The sequence below is a fragment of the Cynocephalus volans genome, chromosome X (genome assembly GCF_027409185.1).
Source record: "Cynocephalus volans isolate mCynVol1 chromosome X, mCynVol1.pri, whole genome shotgun sequence".
Taxonomy (NCBI): Eukaryota; Metazoa; Chordata; class Mammalia; order Dermoptera; family Cynocephalidae; genus Cynocephalus; species Cynocephalus volans.
In genome coordinates this window covers 56212169-56239342 of record NC_084478.1, presented here as the reverse complement: position 1 = coordinate 56239342, position 27174 = coordinate 56212169, and the positions used below count along the sequence as shown (strand labels likewise).

The 27174-nt window shown below is 42.6% G+C and overlaps 1 protein-coding gene and 1 pseudogene across 1 annotated transcript; one reads left to right on the top strand and one right to left on the bottom strand.

The window, feature by feature from the left end:
• Nucleotides 1-580: 580 nt before the first annotated feature.
• Nucleotides 581-26197, bottom strand: ATP6AP2 (ATPase H+ transporting accessory protein 2). The gene is made up of 9 exons (XM_063083880.1): nucleotides 26038-26197; nucleotides 19922-20052; nucleotides 18077-18208; nucleotides 8430-8525; nucleotides 8134-8271; nucleotides 7195-7248; nucleotides 5594-5743; nucleotides 4352-4471; nucleotides 581-1667 (listed from the first exon to the last, which is right to left on the bottom strand). Exons 1-9 carry the CDS (start codon nucleotides 26075-26077, stop codon nucleotides 1473-1475), a joined length of 1056 nt encoding a protein of 351 aa, XP_062939950.1. The 5' UTR covers nucleotides 26078-26197; the 3' UTR covers nucleotides 581-1472.
• LOC134367045 (coiled-coil domain-containing protein 85C-like) lies at nucleotides 10718-11900 on the top strand (annotated as a pseudogene).
• Nucleotides 26198-27174: the final 977 nt, after the last annotated feature.

The following is a 27174-nucleotide window of genomic DNA, read 5'->3' as shown; positions in this document are numbered from 1 at the left end:
CAGTACAGGGATCCAAACCCTTGACCTAGGTATTCTACGCACCACGCTCTAACCAACTGAGCTAACCAGCCAGCCCTTGAGCCTCTACCTTAGACAGTTCTTCATATTCTAACCAATTTGTTGCTTATTCATCTTTAAAAATGCTATAGAGGGGCTGGCTGGTTAGCTCAACTGGTTAGAGAACGGCCTTATCACACCAGGGTCAAGGGTTCAGATGTCCAAACCAGCCAGCCACCATAAAAAAAAAAAACAGCTATAGGAAAACTTAAGCCTTTCCTACATAAAGTCACGTGTCAATTTATCATACGAGGGTACTTAAAATGGAATGAAGATAATATGAATCTTTTCATGAACTTTTTGAAGACCCTTTGTATGTTGTATATAAATTCAATAACAAGAATGGTAATTAAGATGCTTTCCTTATATTGGTACTGAATCTCAGGAGGCAGTGAGAATAAACAAATGTAAAAAAACAGCATGAAACCATTTGTATAACAAAACAGCCAATTCTGGCTAAATAAAAGCCTGTTTAGTTAGGTTTTTATGATAAAAAATAAATTTAGTATTGCAATGACACAAATTTGGAATCATTATTAACTTTATTTGTCACTTGTTATAGACAGTGGTCCACTTCCACATGAAAAGGAGAAATCATCCATTTCCACTTAACATTCTATAGACTGAAGTTTTACCACAAACCATAGTAATTTACACAGGGGGAAGAGTTACTGAAATAAAAATATTTTATATTCATGCCTCAGGATGTCCCCCAAAGATTTGTTTTTGTGTGTATAATTACAAGCATCCATTCTCCGCAAAGGTAGTTTCTTCTTAGAGATCAATGTAGTACTTTTAATACCCATAACTAGACCATACGGATCACCAAACTTACAGAAGAGTTTTAAAAAACAGCTATCCTGTGTCAATCAAATACAGGGCCCAAACTAAGTGATTATATAAGCACGTCCATATTTTAGGGCTGCTCTAAGTTAAAAACCTTTTCTTTTGTTTCAGAGATATTTCTATGAAATTAAGACATTTACAAATGGGTATACAACAGCCCAAATATGACTTTCACCTATCCTGTGTAAGGAAGTTAAGCATTCATAGGTTTCTCTAATAAATTCAGTGCATTTTACCAACATAAGTAACACAAGCTATTCTAAGTGTTTTACATTTTTTTCAGTGCATAGTTCCAAATTTATTAAGTAGAATGAAATTATGTTATTAAACGGCTATATCATAGTATCCGAGCATATTATAGAATCTATATCACAGTTCAATTTACATCAATACTATACAATTCACTCTAAAAAAAAAAAAACACAGGCACACACAAAATGGAGAACAAAATTTCCTTTTTTTATATATAAATTTAAAGTACATTATCTACTTTAAACCACACTAAAAGATATATTTTAACAAAACAGCCAATTTCCAAACCCTTTTCCTAAGTCTGGCATAAGGAAAGTTCAATCCATTCGAATCTTCTGGTTTGTCATCCTATAAATGATGCTATCATATCCAGGATCCATGTTCCAAATATTGTACGAGGTGACAATCACAGCCAAGGCCAAGCCGATCATTATCCAAAGTACCATGTTGAAAACCACGGGATATTCAAAATTATACTTATATGCAAGGTTGTAGGGACTTGCTGGGTTCTTCTACAATGAAGAAAAGGAAAATCAAGAGGGAAGAATTTTAAGATAGGAAATTATCCCAATTCGGTGGCTATGATTAATTTGTCTAACAAACATCTATTCGAAGTGGCATAAGAGCTACTTATACTGGGAGGAACAAGAAGGGGAGCCTTCATGGAGAAGATACTTGCACTGTTGAGGGAAATATAAGCCGTCCAACTGCTCGAGAAAATTTGGCAATACCTAATGAAGTGGAACATGCACATATCCTGTGATCCATAAGTCCATACCCTAGGGAAAATTGCTATATGGTGTACCAAGAGACACATACAGGCATATCATCAACAGAGTGGACAATTACAGCATATTCACACAATGGAAAATATAGCAGTAAAATGACTGAACGTCAGCTACATTCATCAGCCTGAATGACTCTTACAAACAACACTGAGCAAAGAACACAGAAAAATACATACGGTATGATTCCATTTACATAAAATTCTAATACAGGCAAAACCAAACAATGCTGTTTAAGAATAAATACAGGGCTGGCCCTCTAGCTCAGTTGGTTAGAGCGTGGGGCTGATAACACCAAGGTCAAGGGTTCGGATTCCTGTACTGGCCAGATGCCAAAGGAAAAAAATATATATATATACAAATGCAGTCAAACCGTTAAGGAAAAGCAAGGGCATGATTAACATTATATTCAGGATAGAAATTACGTCTGGATGGAGGAGGGTAGAGGGATAAGATGGGGGAGCTTCAAAGGAACAAGTATTCCCTTAAGCTATACAGTATTATTTTTATTATTTAAATAACTAGTACTAAATATGTTATATACTTATGTGTATATGATCCACTTAAAATTTTTTTTTTTAATTTGAAGAGGAAGATAAATGATATTTCAACCACATCTTAGATCTTGAAGTTGTATCTGCCAGGCCTTGCTCGGGGGTGGGAGTGGGGATTGAATCCAGGCCTGTGCAAAGGCATTGTTTGAGAAATTGAATTCATTCTAGCCAGAGAATTTGAAAAATAGGAAAATAGCAGGAGATGAAGCTTGAAGCAGGGAAGCGATGGAGAATCTGGGCTTGAGCCTCTGGGCAGTGACAAGCCATTGACAAATTTCAGGCAGGAAGTGAGTGACCTGATCAGGTTTGTCTTGAAAAGATAACTTTGATGACAATGTGTAAGATGGATTTGGAAAGGGCCAGCTGGGAAACAGGGAGACAGACACCTTAGGAAGTGGCAGCTTAGTGAAGTGGGAGAAACGAGGGCATGGTGCCTGGCGTGAGGATGGAGAGGAGAATAAGTGAGCTCTACCTGCGCTTACGGCCCCAACACCTGGCACATCGTGAGCACCCAGTGAACCTTTCCTTAGATTCAACTCTCTCCCTAAACTAATGGAAGGTAGTGATTTCAACTGGAGGAAAGGATGGGTACAGACACGTGCGTTTACCTGAGGGAAGGGAGCTTAGAAATGAGGCAAATGTTAAAGGATTTCACACCCTCAAAGACCTCACCTCTTTCTTTCTTTCTTTTTTGGTAAACATGTTCTTTTCCCCACCCATTTTAAGTGTACAATTCAATTAACATTTACAGAGTTACATAGTCATTGCCACAATCTAATTTTAGAAAATACCCCGAAAGAAACCTCATGCTGAGGCCTCTTTTTCTCTGTGAAGTAGGTGAGACCATCAGGACAGGGTTGAGGGGGCAGATGCTGGATAAGGGTCAATGATGAAAGTTGGCAACGGGTAGTGAAGTAGAGGCTGAAATGGTATTCCAAGGAATGTTTGGTAGCAACATCCCATCACAAAGTGTTCATTTTGGTCATCATGTTTCACAAAAAAGAAATCTTAAGATTTTGGACTGCACAGGTAAAGTGTTAATTCACTATCTTGTAGGTAAAGAAAATCCAATGACATCACCTGATTGTTGCCCCTCACCACACATAAAATAATCTGAGGAACTGCTTTCTAATAAACTCAACTTATCCATTAAAGCAGCTGTTTCATAAATTCAACCTAATGCCTTAGAAAAGACAAAATAATTCAGCTCTGCAAAACTGATTTGCTAAAGAAACTCCCCAAACAAACTGGGATCTTCTTCAGACTGGTACACTTCTCTCTGGAGTCACTTCATGTAAAATAAGCAGGCCTAATATGGCAATGTCGAATGAATCTAGTATTTAAAAGTTTTCCCACTAAATTCAAATCTACTTTTAAAAAAAGTTCTTCTGGGCCAGCCTGTGGCTCACTCAGGAGAGTGCGGTGCTGATAACACCAAGGCCACGGGTTCCGATCCCATATAGGGATGGCTGGTTAGCTCACTGGGTGAGCGTGGTACTGACCACACCAAGTCAAGGGTTAAGATCCCCTTACCAGTCATCTTTAAAAAAAAAAAGTTCTTTCTTGTTTGACTCCTTTTATTTCTTTAAACACACATACCTATGTGAATAAGAAACTTATGTTTTAACTGAAATTGTTTTTCAGATTTACTGACTGATCATTCATGTCACCCATAGGTGATACAGGATTTAGTTTTTGGTTTTAATTTTTGGTGGCTGGCTGGTATGGAGATCTGAACCCTTGACCTTGGTGTTACCAAGACTGGGCTCTAACCAAGTGAGTAATTGGCCAGCCCAAGATTTAGTTTTTTAAAAAGTTGATTTTCAGTTTTAAAGAAGGATCTAAAAATGTACTCACCTCTTGCTTTGCCTCAAGGATAGTCCTTGTCTTCCTCACAAGGGATGTGTCGAATGACTTGACAGTCACTAATTCTACCACTGCATTCCCACCATAAAGATTATACATGTCATCTGCAAACTGAAAGTTATTAACATTATTATGAATCTCAAATGCATATTTTTTCATTTATTTTTTAAATTGACAACTAAAACTGTATATATTTATCATGAACAACATACCATTTTGAAATATGTATATGATGTGGAATGGCTAAACTGAGCTAATTAACATACTTATTTTTTGTGACAAGTCAAATACATACCTATTATTTATAAAGCTTCTGTGCAGCTACAAGAACAACATACACTTACCTACTGGCTCATGAAATGTACTATATCTTAAAATAGACTAGTCTTTTAAAGGTTTTGATTATTTAAAAATATTCAGAAAAGTGTTAAGCTTTAACATATATTCAAATATTCAAAATAAAATTAGTTTAAGAAGATACTGAATCTATTGGCACATAAATTGGGGGAAGGGAAGTAGCAAAAGAGAAATGAAATCTTCCTAAGTGGTGTCTGGTTAATCACAAATACCTACAAGGATTTAAATATGAAGCCTCATGGAAGACTTACAGGTGATCAGCTTCAAGGGCAGAGACTAGCATTTATTATGCATCTACTAAATGTGTGATACTGTGCTAGGTGTTCTAATTCGATTATCTCACAGTGTTTAATGGGTACAGAGTTTCAGTGTGGGAAGATGAAAAAGTTCTGTAGATAGACGGTGGTATGGGGCCGGCCTGTGGCTCACTCGGGAGAGTGCGGTTCTGATAATACCAAGGCCACGGGTTCGGATCCTATATAGGGATGGCCGGTTGGCTCACTGGCTGAGCGTGGTGCTGACAACACTAAGCCAAGGGATGAGATAGACGGTGGTGATGGCTGTATAACAGTGTGAATGTACTTAATGCCACTAAACTGTACACTTACAAATGGTTAAAATGGTAAATTTTATGCTGTATATATTTTACCACAAGAATAAAAAAAAAGGTATTGTGCTACAGTTATGGATCATTTCGTAATGCTGCCCCTTCCAGAATTAGGAAGAGATATCCCAATATACACCTTTGACGCTACTCCATCCTTGGCCATTCTAATTAGAGGGCCCCCAAAGAAAGCAACTAAGACGTCAGTCAACAGTGTTTCACAAAGCAGGAGACACTTATACCCCAACCTCTCACACCACATTGATATTTACCTTTTGCAGAGCATCAACAAGGATCTTAGAAGCATCTCTGAATTGTTCAGAGTCTTCCCCATAACGTTTCCCAATTTCATCTAAACCTGCCAGCTCCAGTGAATATAAATCAGGAGAATGATCCTTGGCTAGATGCTTATGACGAGACAACTTAGGAGAACAAACAAAAAAGGCAGTGGATAAAGATGTCAAACACAGCCACTTGACGTTTTATGCCAACTAAACCAGGCTAACCAGAACGACACCAGTGTGCCACAACATACAAATGGTAGTTTGAAAGTGGTGGCAGACAGAGATGGTTTAAATGGGAGTTTCTGCTAAAACAACCCCAACACAAATCTCATTTTTAGGAGCAGTTACAGGGCTCCCTGAGCATTTAATAAAAGCTATTTTAAAAAATTCCTTAGTTTTAAAAACTCCGATATGGGCCAGGATATAAAAGAACAGATGGTTGGACCAGCTGGATCCCAGGGACACATGAGCCTTTGGTGGTCAGAGAACAGACACCTCCCACATGCCCTCCCAGACCTCCTCACAGGCCCCCAGCACTACACTTCCAGACTTCCTGAACCAACACCACTGAAAAAGTGTGGGAAACAACTTCAAAAGATAGCAAACACGGAAGAATTTTTATTTCAGTCACACGGATGGTTTTTAAAAAATCATTCAGCAAAAAAATATTTTTTAGACAGATTTATTCCCTTCTGACTTAGTTGATGGCATTTGATGGAGTTTGGATGTGTTGTCCCCTCCAAAACTCATGTGGAAATTTGATCTCCAATGTGGCAGTGTTGGAAACTGATTGAGTCATGGGGGTGGATCCCTCATGAATGGATTAATGCTCTCCCTAGGTGGGGGGATTAATGAGTGAGATCTCACTCTATTAGTTCCCGTGAGAGCTGGTTTTTTTTTAATGAATATTCATGAGATACAAAGCTAATTGTCGCCCCTCGTGCCCATGATGTGAGGGCCAGATTCATACTGGCAGCATACCCATAACCAGAAATTGCATTTGTGAGCTGACTGTTTAAAAGACCCTGGCACCTCCCCTCTCTCTCTCTCTTGCTTCCTCTCACCATGTGATCTGCTTGTATCTGCCGGCTACCTGCCGCTTTCCACCATGAGTAGAAGCAGCTTGAGGTCCATGCCAGACACAGCTGTCCCAGAATCGTAAGCCAAATAAACCTCTGTTCTTTATAAATTACCCAGTCTCAGGTATTTCTGTTATAGCAACACAAAACAGACTAATACGGCATTATTAGCCCAAACTATTTTAGACCCAAAGATATAGATATAGGAATTAAGTCTTAATGTCTGATAAGAAATCAATGGACAAGTTACGACTACAGCCAGGGGTTCTTACACCTAGGCCTGGGTTCTTGAAGGATATACTGTCCCTTCTAAAAGTAGAAATGAAAAACAATTTGACTATAACATGAGATGAGTTCAAAATTCCCAACACCACCATTAATTTCTCAATTTTCATGGGATCATAAATCTAGGGCACACTTAATCAAATTTTTCAGTTGGCTTCACTATCATCCAAGGATTCTCTAGAAAGCAGAATAACTGGAACTGAAAAATTAGAACAGTCTACTTACCAAACTTGAAATATCGTGTAGCACTTGCAGTTCAGAAAGAAAGAGCAGGTCAACCTTCAGAGAGCCAAAGAAATGAGCATTACTTTAAATAAGCATCGGAGATCTGTATTTGCCATTTATCAAGGAAGGCACAACAGGATATTGCAAATGCTAATAACATAAGTAAATTTATACAACAATTATCCTTCACTTGGTTGTTTCATTTCAATTGAAAATGCATAAAAACATTGTTTCCTAACAAAAAGGTAATGGCCATCCCCTAGCACAATGACTGCCATTTAATAGCTACAATTTTGATAAAACCATGATAAAGCATCCAAATTCTACAAAGGCTTTCCTTCAGGGCATCTAGATACCCTGGCACTGCAATGAGATCCTGCCAGTGGCCCAGTTTGCTCACTTCCCTTTGAACTCTCTGCATATTGGAAAATAAAAGATAGTGGTCCTGGCCATCCATAGTAGATAAAAAGGGGAGGCCACCACAAAGGTGGCATGTCATGTGGTTAAGAGGGTATGTGAACAGATGGTGAGGCTGAAGAACGGGAGTCAATAAGTAGGGGTGGCTCCCTCCACTGCAGTGTCAAGCATGAAAAAGAAAAACATGGCAACACATCAGCAGCAGTGAGTAGAGGCTCCCTCATTACCAGACCTACCAGCTCCACCAGCCACCAAGTAGATACTATGGTTTCTGGTCTGTCTGGATTCATAAGTGGTAACCCTCATGCTAGAATGTGACACTACTGACTACAGCTCAACTCACACAAAGCATCAGTTGATTCATAAGAAAATCATACTACAGGAAAGAAGAATCTACTTTAGCAGTAAATTTGCACAATTTTTCATTTCCTAAAATTTCAAAATTTCTAAAATCATAAGTAGCATAAGGAATGAGAAATTAATAACATATTCATTCATTCGTGCAATAACTGCACTACTTACTTCATTGTTCCTACTCAGAGAATTGAGGGGAAGTGAATTGAGAACGGAGTTTTCTTGAAACAGGCGATTACGAAGCTGTCGTAATGTGACTGAAAGGTCTTCAAAAACTGAGTTTGCCTTCCCCACCATATACACTCTCTGCAAGAAGAATCCAAAATTTTAACTTACTCACATTCTACAAATTTATTCTAATATTTAGAGGTCTGACAGCATTTTTCATAAAATTAGTTTTAAATTTTCATTAAGTAATGAAAGCTTATTTTTTAAGCATCTTACATAAAAATTTTATCACTTACTTCCTCACTGGGAGCCAACTGCAAAACTACGGGAGTTTCCTCAGAAAATAAGGAGTGAATGGAATTTGCAACGCTGTCAAGACTAAAAGGAACTGCCTGAAATTTAAGAGTGAGACTGCAATTATTATCTGAACCAGAGAGGGAAGAAAAATTATTCAGATGGTATTAAAAAAAGGAATCTTTGAAAAAAAAAAGGCACCAGCGTTTTCTACGGAAATTTAGAAGACCCAAATCATGTCCAAATACAAAGAGCCCTTTTGAGGGCACAGAAGATTAAATGGCCCCCTAGTGGGCCCTCCCAATGTGCCTAAATGGGAAATAATTTGCAAATATGAAGGACACAACACTATCTATCACAAACCATTTTTTGGTGGTCATTTGTGAGTTTTAAGCAGCAATACATTTGTTTTCAATATTGATTAAATGTGCCACAATGAATGTATATTCCACAATATTTACTTGCGTTTAAGAGAAAGGAAAGGAATCTGAAGTACTGAATTTAACTGAAAGAGAAACAGACCTCATTTTTCATTTCAAATTTTCGAATTTTTAAAAATGTTTAATAAGATTTGCAAGGTGTAAAGTATGTCAGAAGAATTTTTTTTTGGTGGCTGGCCAGTAAGAGTATCCAAACCCTTGCTTGACCTTGGTGTTATCAACACAGCGTTCTAACCAACTGAGCCAACTGGCCAGCCCTGTCACAATAATTTTGAAGCCTTTATCTTAAGACCACATGATGATATTATTAGACTGAAATAACCAATTGTGATAAGACCTACTTTTTTTCTTGAATTTTTTTACTAAAGTGTAACATATATGTATAAATCTTGTACAAATCTTAGGGTAACAGCTCAACAAATGTTTACAAATGGATGCACTCATGTAACCCAGCCAGATAGAGACAGACCACCATCAGCACCCTAGAAGCACCCAGCTCCACCCTCAAGGGTAATCAAAATTCTGACTTCCATCCCCACAGATTTGTTTTGTTCTACATTATTTTCAAAAACAATTACAGTAATTTTTCCCCTCAAAAGTTATTTTATTTCCAATATTACTGTATTAAAACGAGTAGAACAGTAGTGTTTTTGTTTTAATGGAGATTTCTTAGAGTGTTTTGGTTTTTTTTTTTTAAAGTAGTTCCCTTTACTACTTAAAGGTTCATAAGTAGCAAATTAATGCTAATGTGGTATAAGCAGAAATTGATGTGATCATACAAATCTTAATGATGAAATCCCAGCATCAAAATTAAAGTAATCAATTTTATGATACTGAGAAATGAAATCAATATTTTCTCTTACTCAAGATTCATATTCACTCTAACCAAAATTCTTTTTTTTTTTTTTTTTTTTAAAAAAAGGATGACCGGTAAGGGGATCTCAACCCTTGGCTTGGTGTTGTCAGCACCACGCTCAGCCAGTGAGCAAACCGGCCATCCCTATATAGGATCCGAACCCGTGGCCTTGGTGTTATCAGCACCGCACTCTACCGAGTGAGCCAGGGGCCGGCCCTAAAATTCTCTTAAAATGAGATAATGAGTAACTGAAGAGGGGGAAGAGAGTTCCAACTTGCAAAAGCATCCTGTTACCAGCCTCCTCGCCTCAGCTGCATACGAATGCTTTCCTCACCTCCTCAGGCTTTGGAGGGAATACATGAGCAAGTGACACAAACTCTCCAGCCTTGCTTCACCCAGTGAAACAGTACTTGGGTCAGGAAAGTGGAAGAATAAAGCTTAATAGCAATCGAATGGGAGAGGCTAATGAATCAGATGAACACCAGACTGTGAAGGAAAAGAAATAACTGTATAGATGGCAAAACTCAAAAAGTAAAAAGCTCAGCTGTTTAAAATCTAATGATTTTTTCCCACTGTATTATAAGGATATGCATGCTTGTCCAGGAATTTCTTTATCTACATTACTTGAAACTAATTAAAACAGCTAATCAAATGGAAGCGTCATTAAGTAGGATTCTAAGACATTCTGTTTTTTCTATTTTGTGGGGTTAGCCCTCTGAGCCTAACTGCTCATTCACCATCCTCTGCCAGGAAAAATATTATGAGCAGCCAATCAGGGTCAAGCAATAAAATGAGCTCTTTTCACAGCTTCTTCTCGAGTGAAATGAAGCTGGTCTGTTTTTAAATTAGTTTCAGGCGGGCTCCAGGTGGCCCCAGCGGGCGCTTCGTGAGAGTGCATGAGTGGCGGTGCGGGGGGAGCCACACACGCCCCTGCCCACCCCCAGCCCGCGTGCGGACGGGTCCAGCGTAGCCCCAGTGCGGGGACGACCCCGTCATGGCGAAGCCCCTGGTGGCGGCGGAGCTGAGCCAGGTGCTGGATGAGGAGCTGCTGCGCTGGAGCAAGGAGGAGCTGGCGCGGCGGCTGCAGCGTGCCGAGGGCGAGAAGGTGGGCCTCATGCTGGAGCACGGTGGCCTGATGCGCAACGTGAACCGGCGGCTGCAGCAGCACCTGCTGGAGATCTGCGGCCTCAAGGACGTGAACCAGCGGCTGCAAGACGACAACCAGGAGCTGCGCGAGTTCTGCGGCTTCCTCGACAACCAGCAGAAGGGATGCAAGCTGGCATGCGAGTGGCAGCGCTTCGGGCGCCATGCGGCACGTACCGTGTGGCACGAGGTGGCTCGCTCACGGGAAAAGCTGCACGAGCTCGAGAGGCACCAGGAGGCCCTGCTGTGCGAGAACCTGGAGTTTAAGGAGCTGGCGCTGCTGCTTGGCGAGTAGTACGCATCGCTGGCAGCGGGAGGCAGTGGAGGCGGAGGTGCGGGATCCCGCAGCTCCATCCACAGCCAGGCCAGCTTGAGGGGGTCGCAAGCGGACGGTGCGGCGGGCGCGGGGGCCTGTGACGTGGGGGGCGGCAGCAGCACATCGAGTGTGGGCAGCGGTGGCAGCCCTGACCACCACCACGTCTCACCTCCGCTGCTGCCCACCTCGGGCCGCACAAGGCCCAGGACCGCAAGGCCGGAGCCATGTGCTGGTCCCTGGATGACCTGTAGGCGCCGCCACACCACCGCACATCCCCAACCGCCTGCACTAGCCCTCGACCACCTACCAGGCAGCTGGAGACCAAGGTGAAGCTGCTGGAGGGTGACAAGCTCCTCACACAGCAGGAAGGCGCTGGAGAGTTCTAGCCCAGCGTGCCCTGTACCTGGGCTGCCCTCGACCCCTCTGCCAGCTACAGCTCTGAGGAACAGGAACCCGAGGCTGTCCTGCACGTGATGAAGGTCCTGGAGGTGCACGAGAAGCTGGACCAGCAGCTCCAGACAGCTGCGAGGAGGCCCTGAGCAAGAAGGGGGCAATCCTCCATGAGGTGTGCAACGTGGTCTGGAGGAAACTGGGGAATGCCGCCAGCTCCAGGCCCTCCATCTGGCAGCACCTGTTGGATAACCAGTTCAAGGAGCCTTTGCAGGACCCCAGATTCCAGGACCTTCCGTGGAGCCACTGTCTCCCTTCTCTGTGGTGAACTGTACATAGGACGCTGCCTGCCCTGGCCCAGCCGCCATGGGTCTGACACACTGATGGCCAGGCCTCATGTCTGCCTCACACACCAGCAAACAGGGAAGACGAGAAGCCACCAACTGCCAACTGCCCCCTGCCCCCCACAGAAGAGCAACCTGGACAGCTTTGTTCCCTCTCTGGGCCGGGGGCAGAGGAAGACGCTGAAGGCTGCTTCTGAGATGCCAGGCCCAGGGACGGGCCCAGGCTCCCATGTCCCACCCTCGATGGAGGGGCATCTCATCAAGCCCTCCACCCCACTGCCCCAGCTGCCACCTGCACTGGACAGAGGCCACCGACACCTGGATCACAAGTGGTACCACTTCTCACGCACCTGCCATAGCCTGGACTCCGGCTCACCAAGCACTGGGTCCCCTGTGTTGTGGACAAGGAAACACCACATTCACAGCCTGCTGGAGGCTGCTCTGGGGCTCCCAGGTCCTTCCTCTGACCCTTAGCCGTGGGAACTCAGGGCCCCCACTGCCCCAGGGGTTCGTGCCCAGCCACCCTGACGACAGCTGCTGCTTGTTTTCAGAGTCTCTGTACCCTCAACTCACACTTTCTGCAACGTCCCCCCACCTGGTGCCAGGTTGTTCCCTGTCTTTTCAGGTCCCTCCTGCCCAGTGCCTGAGGCATGTTCCTTTCTGTGGTTTACATGATGGGCCAAGAACATAGGAAGGTGCTGTGGACTTTCTGAGCTGAGCCACATGTCTCTCTCTCCAGACAGGTAGCACTGGGTCACAGCTCTGCCTCTTTCTACTGTGGGCTCCCCCCAGGGCCTAGTCACTGTGTACAGAGCTGCAGGAACCACAGGTGATGACGGCTGTTCTCCTTGGGAAGGAAGGAGCCTGCCCTGGTTCTGGCTTTAATTTGCTGTGTGACCTTCGGCAAGTCACTCAGCCTCTCTGGGCCCCTAGTGGAAAAATGGTGTCTCAGGTTCCTTTCAGCCCTGCTCTCACTGTTCGACGCTGTCCGGCTCTAGCCGATGCGAGCCGATGGGGTCATGAGTTCTGCTGCCTTGCTGTCTCGCCACAGGTGGACAGTCACCTCCCCTCTCTGAGCCTCAGTATCCTCAACTGTAAAGTAGACAGCATAAGGCCCTCCTTACAGGGCTCTGGGGGTCACATGAGACCTTCAATGTAAATGACTATGCATAAACTGTAAAGTGTGATAAGCAATTTTGTGTGTTCAAGGAAAATGAGGCCCAGAGGGAGTAAGTGATTTTGTGACACATTACAAATGAGATCCCTGAACCTTTAGTGTGGGGACAGGCCACGTTGCCCACATCCTTCAATGCTGTGGCAAACAGCCCTTGGCATCTTCTTTAGTCCCTTGCTCCATCAGCCTTCTTCACTCTTCCAGTGGTCCTTAGAGCTTCATGCGGCAAGCACTTGAGCCCAAAGAGATTGTCTTCGTATCAAGCAAGTCTCACTCAGGCCCAAGTGCAGGATGGGGACAAGGCAAGGAGAGGGAAGATGGCTTTCCCATCCCTCTCCCTAGCCGGGGAGTCTACCTGGAGTGGTTCCCACTCCCTGTTTGCCATCAGCGTCCTTGGGTCATACACTCTCAGGAGAAAGGCTCAGGGCCCTCACTGTGCCCAGGGAGTGCGAGGCGGGAGCTGGTGATGGGATGGGCGTGCTGCTCTTGCTGAGGGTGTTACCAGGTAGCTCTTTGGGCTTTCTGGAAGGAGCTTGCTGTATGGTGAGGTGGTGAGTTCCCTGTCACTAGGGGTGTGCACTTGAAGCTGGGTGCACACCCGCTGGTCATGATACTGGGCAATTCCTGCCCAAGTGAGTGCTGAGCTGAGGGGCAGAGGCCCCTTCTGGGTCTTGGAGTCCAAGAACCTCAGAGCACCCCGAGGGGGTGTGGGTCTATTTTGGGCGGGAGCCAAGTCTGGGAGCACATGTGAGTCATGTTTGGCTCAGGTTGGCTTGGCCACCACTAAAAAAAGCAATAAGTAAGGGCTCCTGGTATCTGCAGATCTCACACTGGCCCAGGGAAGAACAGCCTTGAAGTGACCTTTCCCTCTAGAGGGGAGGGACCCCATCTCTAATGATGCAGTGGCTCCAGGCGTCAGTGGGGCATTTCTTCAAGAAGAACCCTCCAGCCTGCGACAGAGGCAGCACAAGCTGGTGCCCCCTGAGACAACAGCAGCATTGGGATGGCTTCCTAGGACAGAACTGTATCTGTGACAGTCATATCTCAAATGTAATAGCGGACTTAAAAAAGCCACAATGACTCTGCCTAACTCCTGGGTACAGCTGGCAGCTGCAAAGAGCCATGGGCTGGGGAGGGTCAGATGGGGCCTCCCACAGGGGGAATCTGGGGGGCTGCAGCTCAGAGTGGCTCCCAGCTCTGCCACTAGCAGCGTGACACTGGGTGACCCCTCCCTTCTGGAGCCTTAGCTCTGAAAGCCCCTGGTGGAGGTGGGACTGGAGGTACCCTTTCATAGAGTCCCCTTTCCATTTCAAATTCTCCCATTTTAGATCTCAAAGTCCAAGGTGATGCTTGCACTGTGGCTTCAGTTCCCACTGTGATGGATGTCACCCTTCTAGCCCCAGCACAGGTGGCCAAGCCCATCCTGGAATCAATCTGCTGAGCACATTTTTATCCAAAAGTTATTAGCTACACATCAATGTTTAAAGAGAAAAAAGTGGCCTTTTTTCTTGAAACTTGAGAAAAAAACAATATACATACTACTGATTTTTTTTTTAAACAAACAAACCGAATACATGACTATAGAGTGGTAGAGGTGTATATTTTTCATACTGTGGGGGGAAAGTATTGTGCTTTTTGGAAATGGGCTAGAACATCTGGTTTCTGTCCTAGGGCCCCAGCAGCTAAGGTCTATTTTCTGTAGAATGTGACCATAGTGAGACCTGGAGCCACCCCCTCCCACCTGGCTCCATGCAGACTGGGGGCTGTGGACTGCTGGAACCATTTCTACCTTTTGTTGAACCACTTTGATTTGGTGAGAGAAAAAACAGAACTTTTTGATAGTGTGGCAAGAACACTGATTTGAGGGCCTAGCCCATGGCGCACTCGTGAGAGTGCGGCGCTGGGAGCGCAGCGACGCTCCCACCGCGGGTTCGGATCCTATGTAGGAATGGCCGGTGCACTCACTGGCTGAGTGCCGCTCACGAAAAAGACAAAAAAAAAAAAACAAAAACACTGATTTGAACTATTTTAGTAAAAAGAGTAACAAATAAGATTGTGGTAGTCTATATTTTGAACTAGATAAATAAAGGCCTCTTTGCAAGCCTCAAAAAAATAAAATTAAATTAAAAAAATAAAATGTTTAGTTTTGGATTATATGCTAATAAAAATCTTAAAATGGCATTTTTGGTTTTTACATATTTATTTTAAAGGAAATCTTCTACAATGATTTTCACAGAAATCACATAATAAGCTACTTAAATATTCCTTGTGAAAATAATCTGCCTTTTGATCTTTATTGTTCCCTTCCTTCCACTTGCATTTACTCTGAAATTCTTCTAGTTTCTTTAGCTCATTAATTTCCAATCTTAGATAATCTAAACTGTCTAATGTGTGCATTTAAAGCTATAAATTTCCCTTCTCTTACCACTGCAGCTGCACCCCATACTTTTTACATGTATGGTACATTCATTGTTATTCAGTTCCAAATAATTTATAAATTTCCCCAATGATTTCTTCCTCAATCCATGAATTATTCAGGAGTACATCTATTCCAACTATCTTTTCTTACTGACTTTTTAAAAAGATTTAATTTTCAAGAATTACATATACACATGGTTTAAAGAGACAAATAGTTCTATTAGACTTTTCATGAAAAATAAGTTTTCCCCTCCTCTCATTTCCCATTCCCCTGAGGCACTCACTTTCAAATCCTGTTTCCTTTTGTTTTTACCACCATTTCTAAGTAAGAGCTTATGTAACCACATCTTGATTTTTCAATTGTAGGCAACGATTTAGCTCTCCCACATCACCGACCACAGTACCCCCCCTCAAACATGCATTGTTCCCTTCTTTCCACTCTCCCAATACTTCCACCAGAATTTTCACTGGATCAGTATTGTTTCATTTTTATGACTATAAAAAACATTCTCAGCCGAGCCTTACACTATTATAAGCACTGCTTTTCCTTTCCTGCCCTTGCCATCCGCAATGGCAAGGATGAGCAATCTGCTCATTCCACTCTCATTCCTTTGTAATGACAATGTCTTTTCTCTCTGACAGCTTTTAAGATTTTCCATTTCCTTGATGATTCTGCAATTTCACTATATCTAGGTGTTGATTTGGCTTTAGCCTACTGGGTATTCAGGATGTTTTAAATCTGAGGGCTGGTTAGCTTGGTTGGTTAGAGTGTTATAACACCAAGGTCAAGAGGTCAGATCCCCGTACCTGCCAGCTGTAAATAAATAAATAAATCTGAGGAGTCATATCTTGTTTGTTTTTACCATTTCCAAAATCATTTTAAGGCATCATAATATTTTGTTATTATTTTCAGATTTAACTTCATTGTGGTCAGGGAGGGTGGTTTATATGATATTGATTCTTTATGATTCATTGAGATCTGCCTTGTGGCCTAAGTACATGGTCATTTTTTTGTAAGGATACCATGTGTGCTTAGAAATAATCTATACTAGACTACAGGAAAGTCTGAAAAAAATTCCCCCAAAATCAGCATCACACAGACCACAGTCTTACAATGCAATAAAATTAGAAATTAAAAAATTAGAAATTATTTTAAAAGAACCCATAAATTTAGAAATGAAAAACACTTCTAGGGATGGTTGGTTAGCTCACTGGGTTAGAGCATGGTTCTGATAACACCAAGTTCAAGGGTTTGGATCCCCATACCAGCCAGCTGCCAAAACAAGAAAAGGAAAAAACCAAATAACTCATGATTTGAAGAATCACAATATAGATTATGAAATATTGAGAAGTGAATATCAACAAAAGCACCACATACCAAAAATATCTTATAACTGCCTCATAGTTTCAATTCCTTCCTTTAACTTTTTCACAGTTTTAATGTACGTATTTTTAAATCTCTTTGGGACTGGTCTATTATTATCTGTAGTTTTAGGGGGATGAATTCTGTTTGTGGCACCTGCTGAGTTTCTTGTGGCATTTTTTTTTTCCTTTAAGTGCTTTGCAAATTTGACTCATCTTCAATTTTTTTACCAAAAGAACCCTGGGCTGTGGAGGCATCCCTATGGGGTGGGCCATGTGAATTTGTAACAAACCACTCTATGCAGCACAAGCCTGTAATTCTGATTTCTCTCAGGGAACTCTTTGGGTCCCATAGCCAAAGCGGGCAAGCCAACTCCTCTGTGGTAGCCCTGGGGCAGCTGGGGTTTTACTAGTCCTCTTTTCAAGAACAAGTTGACAGCATTTTATAGTCCCTGGCTTTCTGAAGGGGACACAATTTCAGCATCAGCTGATGTTCACCACTGTGGCTTCTGAGTTTTCTATTCATATCTGGCACCTGTGTGTACCCCTTTCTTGCTTTCAAGTTCGGTTATGCTCGTAAAAATGTTTTTGTGACATTTTATCCAGCACTTATGTATGCTCACAGTGGCAGGAGGGCCTCTCACATCAGCTTGGTCACCCACATCACCTGAAAGGCCAGTGAAGGAATAAGTGAGCTAGCAAATAGCCTTCAGTCTCCTTAGACAAAAAAAGAGTTAAAATTCTGACGGGAAGGTGACAAGACAATGCCCCCAAAAAAGTCAGCAGGATACACCCTCGACTGGTTTCTCTTTTAGTGACCCTCTTTTTCGAGTCTCCAACTGTCCTGAGTGGGGCAATTTCTCTAAAAGTACTCTCATCCATAGAGAACAGCTAAGTCTTATTTTCTATTTTTTTTTTGGTGGCTGGCCAGTATGGGGATCTGAACCTGTGGCCTTGGTTTTACAAGACTACTCTCTAACCCACTGAGCTAACCGGCCAGCCCAAGCCAAGTCTTAATAAATTTACAACCACCATGTAATTTTTTTTTTTTCAAGAAATTGTATTTTCAAAAGAACTTCAAAAGAAACTGTGTTTTAAAGAAATTCTACATCGAAAAAAGAGAAGTGTGTTTAGAATGCAGTTCATGATAACTGACAAGAGAAAATTAAAAATGCATCCGTTTAACTTTTTATAGTAAATACTTACATTCTCCAAAGGGTAGGAAATGACACTGCCTGGGGGTAGAGCCAGTTTGTCCACTCCCTTCACCATCACCATAACAGTAGCCCGAGGACGATGGAATAGGTTACCCACTGCAAGACCTGGCCAAGAAAGGTCCTAAACATTGAAAAGTACGAAACTGCTTAAATTATCAACTCAGGAAACCAACATCTAATAAGCAGAATTAATGCGCTCTGGATGACATTGGCAAGGAAAATTCACAGGGAAAATAAACATTTTATTTATGGCAGTAGTTGCAATCTCCTAATAAAGGATGCTGATTTCTACCTTCTTTTTTTTTTTTTTAATTTTTATTTTGTCGATATACAATGTGATTGATTATTGTGGCCCATCACTGAAACCTCCCTCCCTCCTCCCTCCCCTCCCTCCCACCCAACAATGTCCTTTCTGTTTGCTTGTCGTATCAACTTCAAGTAATTGTGGTTGTTATATCTTCTTCCCCCCGCTCCCCCCGGGGTTTTTTTTGGTGTGTGTGTGTGTGTGTGTGTGTGTGTGAATTATATATTAATTTTTAGCTCCCACCAATAAGTGAGAACATGTGGTATTTCTCTTTCTGTGCCCTACCTTCTTTGTTTTCTTAAAATCTATAGATTTGAAACAAAGTCTAATAGTAAGTCATCTTGAACCGTTTGTGGAAAAAAGCAGGCAAGTGAACAAAACATAGGTACTTTTCAAATTCCAGATTGTAAAATATTCTCTTCTTCATATAGCCATGGATATTTTCTTCCCTCACACCATTTTTTGCCCTTATATACACAGCAACGTAGCAAGACTGTCATTAAAACATTCTCTTTAGACTAAGTTCTTTATAAATAAAACAAAAATACTGCTTAAAATAACTCATATTGGTTTACTAGTAATTATTTCTAAAGTTTATTTTAACAGCCTTTTGTAGTCAAATTTAAGGTTGCAAAGAACTAGGTACAAGTCTCATCCTTAAATGTAAACAACCAATCATGTTCACTTTAGTTGCCCAAAGAGACTGCAAGGAGCCCAGGGGCTTTGCCCTTAGGCCCACATTGAAGCAGTTCCCATGCAGAGTTTCTGGTTTCAAGGGCACTCAAGATCTAGGAGGAAAGTTCCTTTTGGTGATTGATGATATCTAGAGACCACATCAAACACACCAAAGGTATAAAGTGGGAGGAGATAATGATAGCCAGACAGAGCAAGCTGCATTTCCTAAGCCTTTAGCTTCAAATCTCTTATACTGACTGGATCCAGGCCCCCTCTACTACGATCAAGTAAGCAGCCAGTTACTATAACAGGTTACAGCTTCATTCTAAGAAAACAAGGTCTTAGGCTGCCCTGCAGCTACTGACCACACTATTTTCCTAGCCTCAGGCAAGATGCATATATATTTTATCATTCATAGCAAATCTATCACCTGTACTGAAAAAAAAAATACACATCCTATTAGTAGTAGGACAGGGCTGGCTGGTTAGCTTAGTTGATTACAGTGTGGTGCTGATAACACCAAAGTCCAGGGTTTGATCCCTGTACGGGCCAGCCACCAAAAAAGAGAAGAAAAAGAAAATAGTAGGACAGATGCAATCTCTTATATACAAAGAATTTCACTACTATGAATAAATAATTACATGCTTAATGATTTATAATGATTTGGTTTCAGAAGCCAAGCTTGAAGCTCTTATCCAAAATCTTCCCAACTATAAATTTAGCTTTTTAACTTTTGTAATCTGTATCAAGTATACCTATGTTTGTTTGTTGCTTTTTTGAGCTATTAGCAGAAATCAACAAAAATGTTTTTAGAAACAGCACCAAACATTTAAAAAAATATATATATATACATACTTCTTTCACCGAGAAGCCCATGGACAATGCAGCCACATCCGGGATTCGCTCTCCCGGTATAGGCCAATTTCCATTTCGGAAAACAACCGACCCTGGTGATCTCAATATACTAAACTCGTTCCCTAAAACACCTGAGAAGAAGAGAGATTAGAAATCAGTTATCAGCATCATAAATCTTTTGCACCCACCTTGAAGATTATTAAATATAATACATGTTTCCCCATTCTCCACTGACTTAGCATACTAAATTATGGTTGGACAAAATGAATCCTAAGCATACCAAATTATTTTACAAAGTATTGCTCTAAAATTTTAAGTCTATACATTCTGCTAGACTAAAGGTACAACTATGAAACAGGATTCTTGTAATAATCTAGATGACTTCCTACATATGACCCTTAACAGGGACATTTGGCAAGAATAAGAAATAAGTGGCATTTCTCCAGAATCCAAAAAACAAAACCCTGGCACAGATTAAAAAGGAAGAAAAGAAACTTGAAATCTCTAAATTATTTTTATCATCGATCCTTTCTACAAAATGCAAATTAATAAAATTCCTAGTATTTCACTGTAAGACTTTAGCAGGTTAGTGTATCTTAGGACAGATCACATCTTTCCTTATGTTCCATAGGCAAACCTAGGGAAATGAGGGCTGTCAAACAAGGGGGTACATGGTTCCAGCAGAAATACAAAGACGCTTCAGACTTTAGAAACAAAGTCAGGAAATAGTATTTCCAGTTGACATAACAAGAAGGTGAGAAAACATATTCTCCAGTGATAAAGTCAACTAGTTTAAAGGTTTGGGGGTCTGAGATCAAAAGATGAAGAACGAGAATAAAGGAACTATTTTATAAGCCCTCCCAGGCTAAGGCATTTGGCCTCTTCATCCATTATGTATTAACCCAGTGATGTCTAGCTTACACAGGGACAAGTAGCTAATGAAAACTTTTAGGTTCCTATGAAAAGATTAGCTCCAAGTCCAAAACAAATCTTGGCCATGCTTAATATGAGGAAATTAGACTTTGGTAAAGCATCAGTGTTATTCTCTTGACCTAAGGAAAGTACTACTTACAGGGTATGGGAATAAAGTTGGAAGCAACATTAAATGTTTTGGTGTTACAGTATTAAAAGTAAATAAAAGACCTCAGGATGGTGCTGATACAACATGAAGAGTTATGAGTTTCAATACAGCCCAGCTGCCACAGCAGGAATTTCCAAATTGTTCTAGCTGAAGGCAGACAAAAAAATTAAATGGAATGGTCATTTGTAACTGACAGACATCTTGGGTCACTAAAGTAGTTGTACTGCAAATTCTAAGAAAAATGGGGCAGTGCGAGACTTACAATTTCCAAATACTATACACATTTAAAGAACCATATGTTGATCCGGAGGCTTGTTTTGAGACTTGGCCCTATTCACTCAACCCCAGCAAAGCCATACTAAGTAACTTTGCTTCACTGCTGTAGCTAGATTCAACTTCCATGCCCACACTATTCCTCAGGAGCCTAGAGCTTTAGAAAATCTTAGAGTCATGGACTTCTACATGGAGAAAGGTCACCTTGCCCAAACTTCTGCTGACTGCAGTTATATCACATCTCAGGAATACCTAGCAGAAAGTTAACCAAGCTCTACTTGAATACAACCAGTGATGAGAGACACCACCTCACAGTTCACAAACACTATGATTACAAGCAATCAGCTCCACTGTGCCAACACTGCAATCCTTTTAAAAGTTTTTCCTTGTGACAAACTGAAAATTGCTCTAGCATCAATAACTGAAGTCAGCTAAATTCCCAAGGCCCTGGGAGGTCAGGTATATGGCAGTAGTCATGTCCTCCGCATCCTGGAACACTGCTAAACCGTTTACTTTAGGCCTAGGATCCAAACATGGTTTCAGCTCACGGAGCTATAAATTAATCTAAAAAATGTGGAAACGGACAATGTGACCCTTACTTACAGATTCAGCAATTATTTAAAGAGCAAGATGTAACTATTAACCAATCACTAACTCATGTCATGCTAGACAACCACTGTAAAAGCCTAATTAAGGGGGCTGTCCCCTCTCCTCCCCTTTTTCCTCCCTTTTTTGTGATTATAAAAATGCTGAAGCTCTGTTTGTACCTCAGAGCACTTCCCAAGCTAATTTGGAGGGGTTTCCCAGGCTGCAGTAACTCATTATTGGCTCAAATAAACTCTTTGCTGTTTAAGCTGTGCCTCAGTTTCTTTAAAGGTTCACACTTGTACTGAACTGAAATGGGCTTCCTAACTTTGAACTTCCTATGCTATCACTCCTCCAGTCTCACCAGATAACCTCATTTCCAGAGTCACACAGAAAGTAGAGGAACTCCTCAAGCTACCTGCTTCCTCTTCCGCACCACAAATTTATCTGCACAAGCCCCTATCCGTATCTCCTCTCCCTCCAGACATGAGGGCAGGGATGTCCCTCTTCCAGTCTAAGACAATCTTATATTCAGCCTTCTTAGGAATTCATTCACCTATTAAATTATTCAATTGATGTTTATTAAGTCACAATTCTAGGACAGAAAACACATTGGGAGTTAGGTGGCTATATGGTGGTAGGCATAAAAAGATGTCCCTGTAGAATATAAGCTCCATGAAGACAAAGATTTCAATGTTTCTTGTTCACCTGATATCCCAGGGCTGAGAACAGTGTCTGACACATTGGTGTTCAATAAATATTTGTTGAATTAATGAATGAATGAAGTCACACCTCGGAATCACCAATTTCCCCCTCTCAACTGGCTCTTTCACTTCAGCATAAAAATATGCTTGAGGTGCTCCCATTATAAAATTAAAACCACAAAAAAATCCTCTTGAAATGAGCTAGCTGGTTAGCTCAGCTGGTTAGAGTACAGTTTTGATAATACCAGGGTTTGATTCCTGTACCAGCCAGCTACCAAAAGAAAAACAAAAAATAAATAAAATAAAGCAATGGTGTCCAAACTTTTTAGATTTTAACACTCTCAGCACAAAATTGGAAAGTAGCCCCCACATATATCTACAGTATACACTTGAAAAAAAACCCAAAGTATACACTTGTACTATAATAATAGATTATATACCTGTATACGTTAAATAGTGCACAAAAATAGAAATTTTTAAGAAGGATGAGATCTGTGTAGTATACTTTCCAATCTAATCATGAAAAAACATCAGACAAACCCAAACTGAGGCACATTCTACAAATATCTGACCATTACTATTCACAAAAAGATGAGATTTTAAAAAAAAGATATAAATGCAAGTTCTAGTACATTCTCCTGGCATCCAAATGGATCACCTAGCATACTCCACTTTGGAGATCTGAGAGCTCCATTCTTGATCCTCACTGCTTTCCTACTGTACATCTCTCTCCCTAGCTGAGCCCATCTATTCCTAGGGCTGCAGACACCAAACACACACTGATGGCTTCCAGATTTTTATTTCCAGCCTAGATTTCCCTTGAGCCTTAAACCTACATTCTCAACAGGCTGCTGAGCATCTCCTTCTAAGTCCCATGGGTCCTTCACACTCAACAGATTCAAAACTGAATTCAGCAACTTTCCACATGCTTTTTCTGTATTCTCTGTCTTGAAGGATGACACCATGTTCCGCCCAGTCAGTCATCTTTAAATCCTTCCTCAAGCACCATGGCTAATTAACCACTGAACTCTATTATCTTTTTTCTTATCTCATGAATCCTTTCCCTTCTGTGTTCAGTGCACACTCTTCAGGCCCTCACCAGGTTTGCTAGAACTGACTCTGTCATGCCACTCTCCGATCCAGCCTTCCCATGACCTTTTCAAAATACATATCTGTTCATTCACCCTTCTGCTTAAATGCTCCACTCAGTGCCCAGAGCCTTTGAGGCAAAATCCAAAACATAACACCCAAGGCACCTCACCAGCTTTATTTCTGGGATCTCCCCAACTTAACTTCTCTACATTCCAGCCCCACCAAACTATTTGCTCTTTTGCTCTCACATCTCTGTGCTTTTACACATGCTGTTCTGTCTAAAACGCCTTATCTTCCCACCCCAACCTTTCATGTATTTGCCTGTGAGGCATCTCCCCTGGGAAATCTCCCTCAGCCTCTCCAGTCAGAGCAAGAGGATAAGTGTCCTTCCCTCTGGGAACTCCATCATACTGTGCTCTTACCTTCTACAAACGGTGGATGGAATCAATCAATTAAAAAAAATTTTAAAATGGTCCTACTTTTGTCCTCCAGGGCATCAGTGACCAAACCGATTCTCTCTTCTATATGACACCCCTTCAAATTCTATGTGTTCGCCTTCGGCCTTTCCTCTCTGGGCTAAACATCTGAATTTTTTCAAATACTCCTCATGACATGGTATTCATAACCCCCACTTCCTTCCTCTCTCTCTCTAGTTCCCTAGTTCTCTCTCTAATTGGGTAACACTGTTTTAAAGGATTTTTTTTTTTTTCCCAAATAGAGATGTCAGAGCCTTTAAAGATGTTTTCCACTAAATCACATTTAGTCACTGTGGAAAATAATAATTTAACCTCATCTGACAAGACCAAGCAATGCAGAAGCTGACAAGATCAGATTCTTGGTCTGTACAAACTAGATTATTCTAGTAAGGAAAGCATGTTCAAACCATGTACAGAAGCAATTATTTTATCTCAGACAAAAGCAAACAAAAAAATCTCAACCTCACTGAATCAAAATAATATCAGTCATAACATTAAAACATGGACTTTCAATAGATGTTCAGTTAACCCACAGTATCAAATGGAAGTTTTTTAAATTTCAAAAACTGAAATAAAATTTAAAATTCCCCCGAATTATCTCTAATAGATAGATCAGAATTTTTCCAGAGCCAGAAATGAAAGAAACAAAGAACCCTAAAACTTTTGGGGTATGAAAATAAATGTAACTATCATCAACACACACACTGGGTGTCTCCAGGGATGGAGAAGATCTTCAGATTTCAAGAGCATCACTGGTCTATAACCCATGCAGAATTAAATTATAATTCCAACAGTGGGACCTGCCAGCACCTCAACAGCAGAGGCACAGGTCTCCTATAGGTTTTAAACTGACACACGGGGGTTACAGAGCCTCCGTTCTTCCAAGTTGTCATCAACTCGGCCTCTTGTTCACAACTGTCTGCGCCCCCAATCTCAGCCCCGATCATTCCCACCTTCTTACACAGTAGTAGCGTTACCTGTGCCACAACACATACACTGGAAAAGGCCCACACTTTGTAGCCAGCTGATCTGGGTTCAAATCCAGCTCTGCTACTTACTACCTGTGTGGTGTTGGGTAATTTATTTAGGCTTGATGACTCTAACGAGGAGAAAACCCTCTTCTAAGGATGGCTGTAAAATGAAATGCATTACCACATGATACAGTGAGAGGCCAAATATTAGCTGACTTCCACTCCTCTTGCTGAATGCTAGGGAACCTAGGTTCCACTCAGAAAGCCTTCATTTATTTGACATGTGACCCTAAGGACGTGACTCATGTCCTAGTTCCTAAATCCTTAAAATTGGGAACTGTGACAAACTATTGAAAGGTGTTTTGTATTCGCCTGAAAAAAAATCATATAAAAACAATGACTCCATCTCAACTTCTGTATCCTGAAACACATATGAGGCAGGGAAGGGGAGGGGATTTCACCAATTACTGATGACAACCACTAGGAATGAAGACACCACACAAATGCAAAAAACCCTGCAGCAGCCAGTGGCAGCTACGAAGTCTGCCTTCCCATTTTCGCAGATGCGGTTCAACAGTTAATTGAGAAATGCAACCCCGTCCTCCAAAGGGCCTCCCGAGCCGGAAGAGGCCGGGTTGACTGGAGGTAGGTGGCCGAGCGGGCGGACGCGCCTTCCTCAAAGAGGCGGAGGGTGGAGATCGGCTCAGGAGCCCCCCACGCAGCCCGGCCCCGGCCCTGGCCCTGGCCCCGGAGGCCCGTTAAGGCCGCGCCGCCACAGCCGATCCGGAGAAGAGGCCGAGAGGAAGGCGGCTGAGGCGAGGCCACCGCCTGCTGCCCGCCCTGCGGCACCCACCCGCCGCCGCCCCCGACCCCCGAGCCGCGCGGCGCAGGGCCTCCCGGAGCGCGCCCCCCCCCCCCGGCCCCGGCTCCTCACCCGCCACCACCAAGGACAGAAGTACGACGAGCACAGCCATGATGCCGTGGTGGCCGCAGCAGCGCGGGGCGACGCGGAGCGGAGCAGCGGGACACGAGCGACCACCGCAGCGCGACAGGGTGACGCTCTCGGGCTCGTTCCGATTCCCGCAGCCCGCCCCTTTGTCGTCTCCGCTGGGACGGCTGCCGCCTTCTCCACCAATCGTCAGCTACGCCGCGGCCCACGGGAGAGACGTAGCCTGGGAAACGTAACCTGGTGGGCGGGGCCTAAGGTGATGGATGGAAGGCCCTGCCAATGGTAGGCAGCGATTGAAGAGCCGAGCAGTTCCGCCCCCCGGCCCGAGACGACGAGTCACTAGATGGGAGGGTATCCCGGGTGGTCAGAGCGGGTGACGGAACCGCGGTCGTGGGATCCTGAGACCCCACGGGGTGGGGCTGCCTTCCGGGTGCGGACCCTTTGTCCAGTCTCTGGTGACTGTCCGGGTCGCGTGTCTCCGCCCTACTGCTGAGGCCAGCTGTGGAAGCTGCGGGGCTGGTTTGAGTTTCGCTCTAAGTACACAGATGCTGAGCACCTGCTGGGAAGGAACCAGGCGCCTCGGAGAACCCCTGCCTTTCAAGTAGGGGTGCCAGATAAAATACCGGACGCCCAGTGAAGTTTGAATTTCAGATAAATAATGAGGAAGTTAGTATAACTATGTCCCATAAAATATTCACGACATACTAAAAATTATTCCTTGCTTATCTGAAATTGAAACATAACGGGGTATCCTGTATGTGGATTTGCTAAATCTGGCAATCCTATTTCAAAACACTTTCCAATCTACAGGGACCGATGGGACAGAAAACTAGTTAATTACTTCATGCATCCGTTCATTCAGTTTCCAACCTGGGTAAGGTGTTAGGTGACATGTGAGGGCCAGATATACTAATTAGACCAAGATCCTCCCTTCCCACAGCTCAGTCTTATGCCAATGATGTGAGGCAAGAAGTGACACAATGTGGTATCTGTGGTCAGAAAATGATGCTCCAGCTGATGACCTTGAAAGATGGATATGATTTTAATATGCAAGGATAGGAGATGGGGAGATTCCTCCAGCGAAAACTAAGATATGGCAGGAAGAAAGCCCTGTGAGGTCGA

What these genes read in the sequence shown, in the direction of transcription:
- ATP6AP2 (XM_063083880.1), bottom strand. Translation starts at nt 26,077, where the DNA reads ATGGCTGTGCTCGTCGTACTTCTGTCCTTGGTGGTGGCGG. An exon ending in TACACGATATTTCAAGTTTG is followed by an intron (nt 5,744 to 7,194) that starts GTAAGTAGACTG and finishes TGTTCTCCTAAG; the next exon opens with TTGTCTCGTCATAAGCATCT. An exon ending in TCCTTGAGGCAAAGCAAGAG is followed by an intron (nt 1,668 to 4,351) that starts GTGAGTACATTT and finishes TCTTCATTGTAG; the next exon opens with AAGAACCCAGCAAGTCCCTA.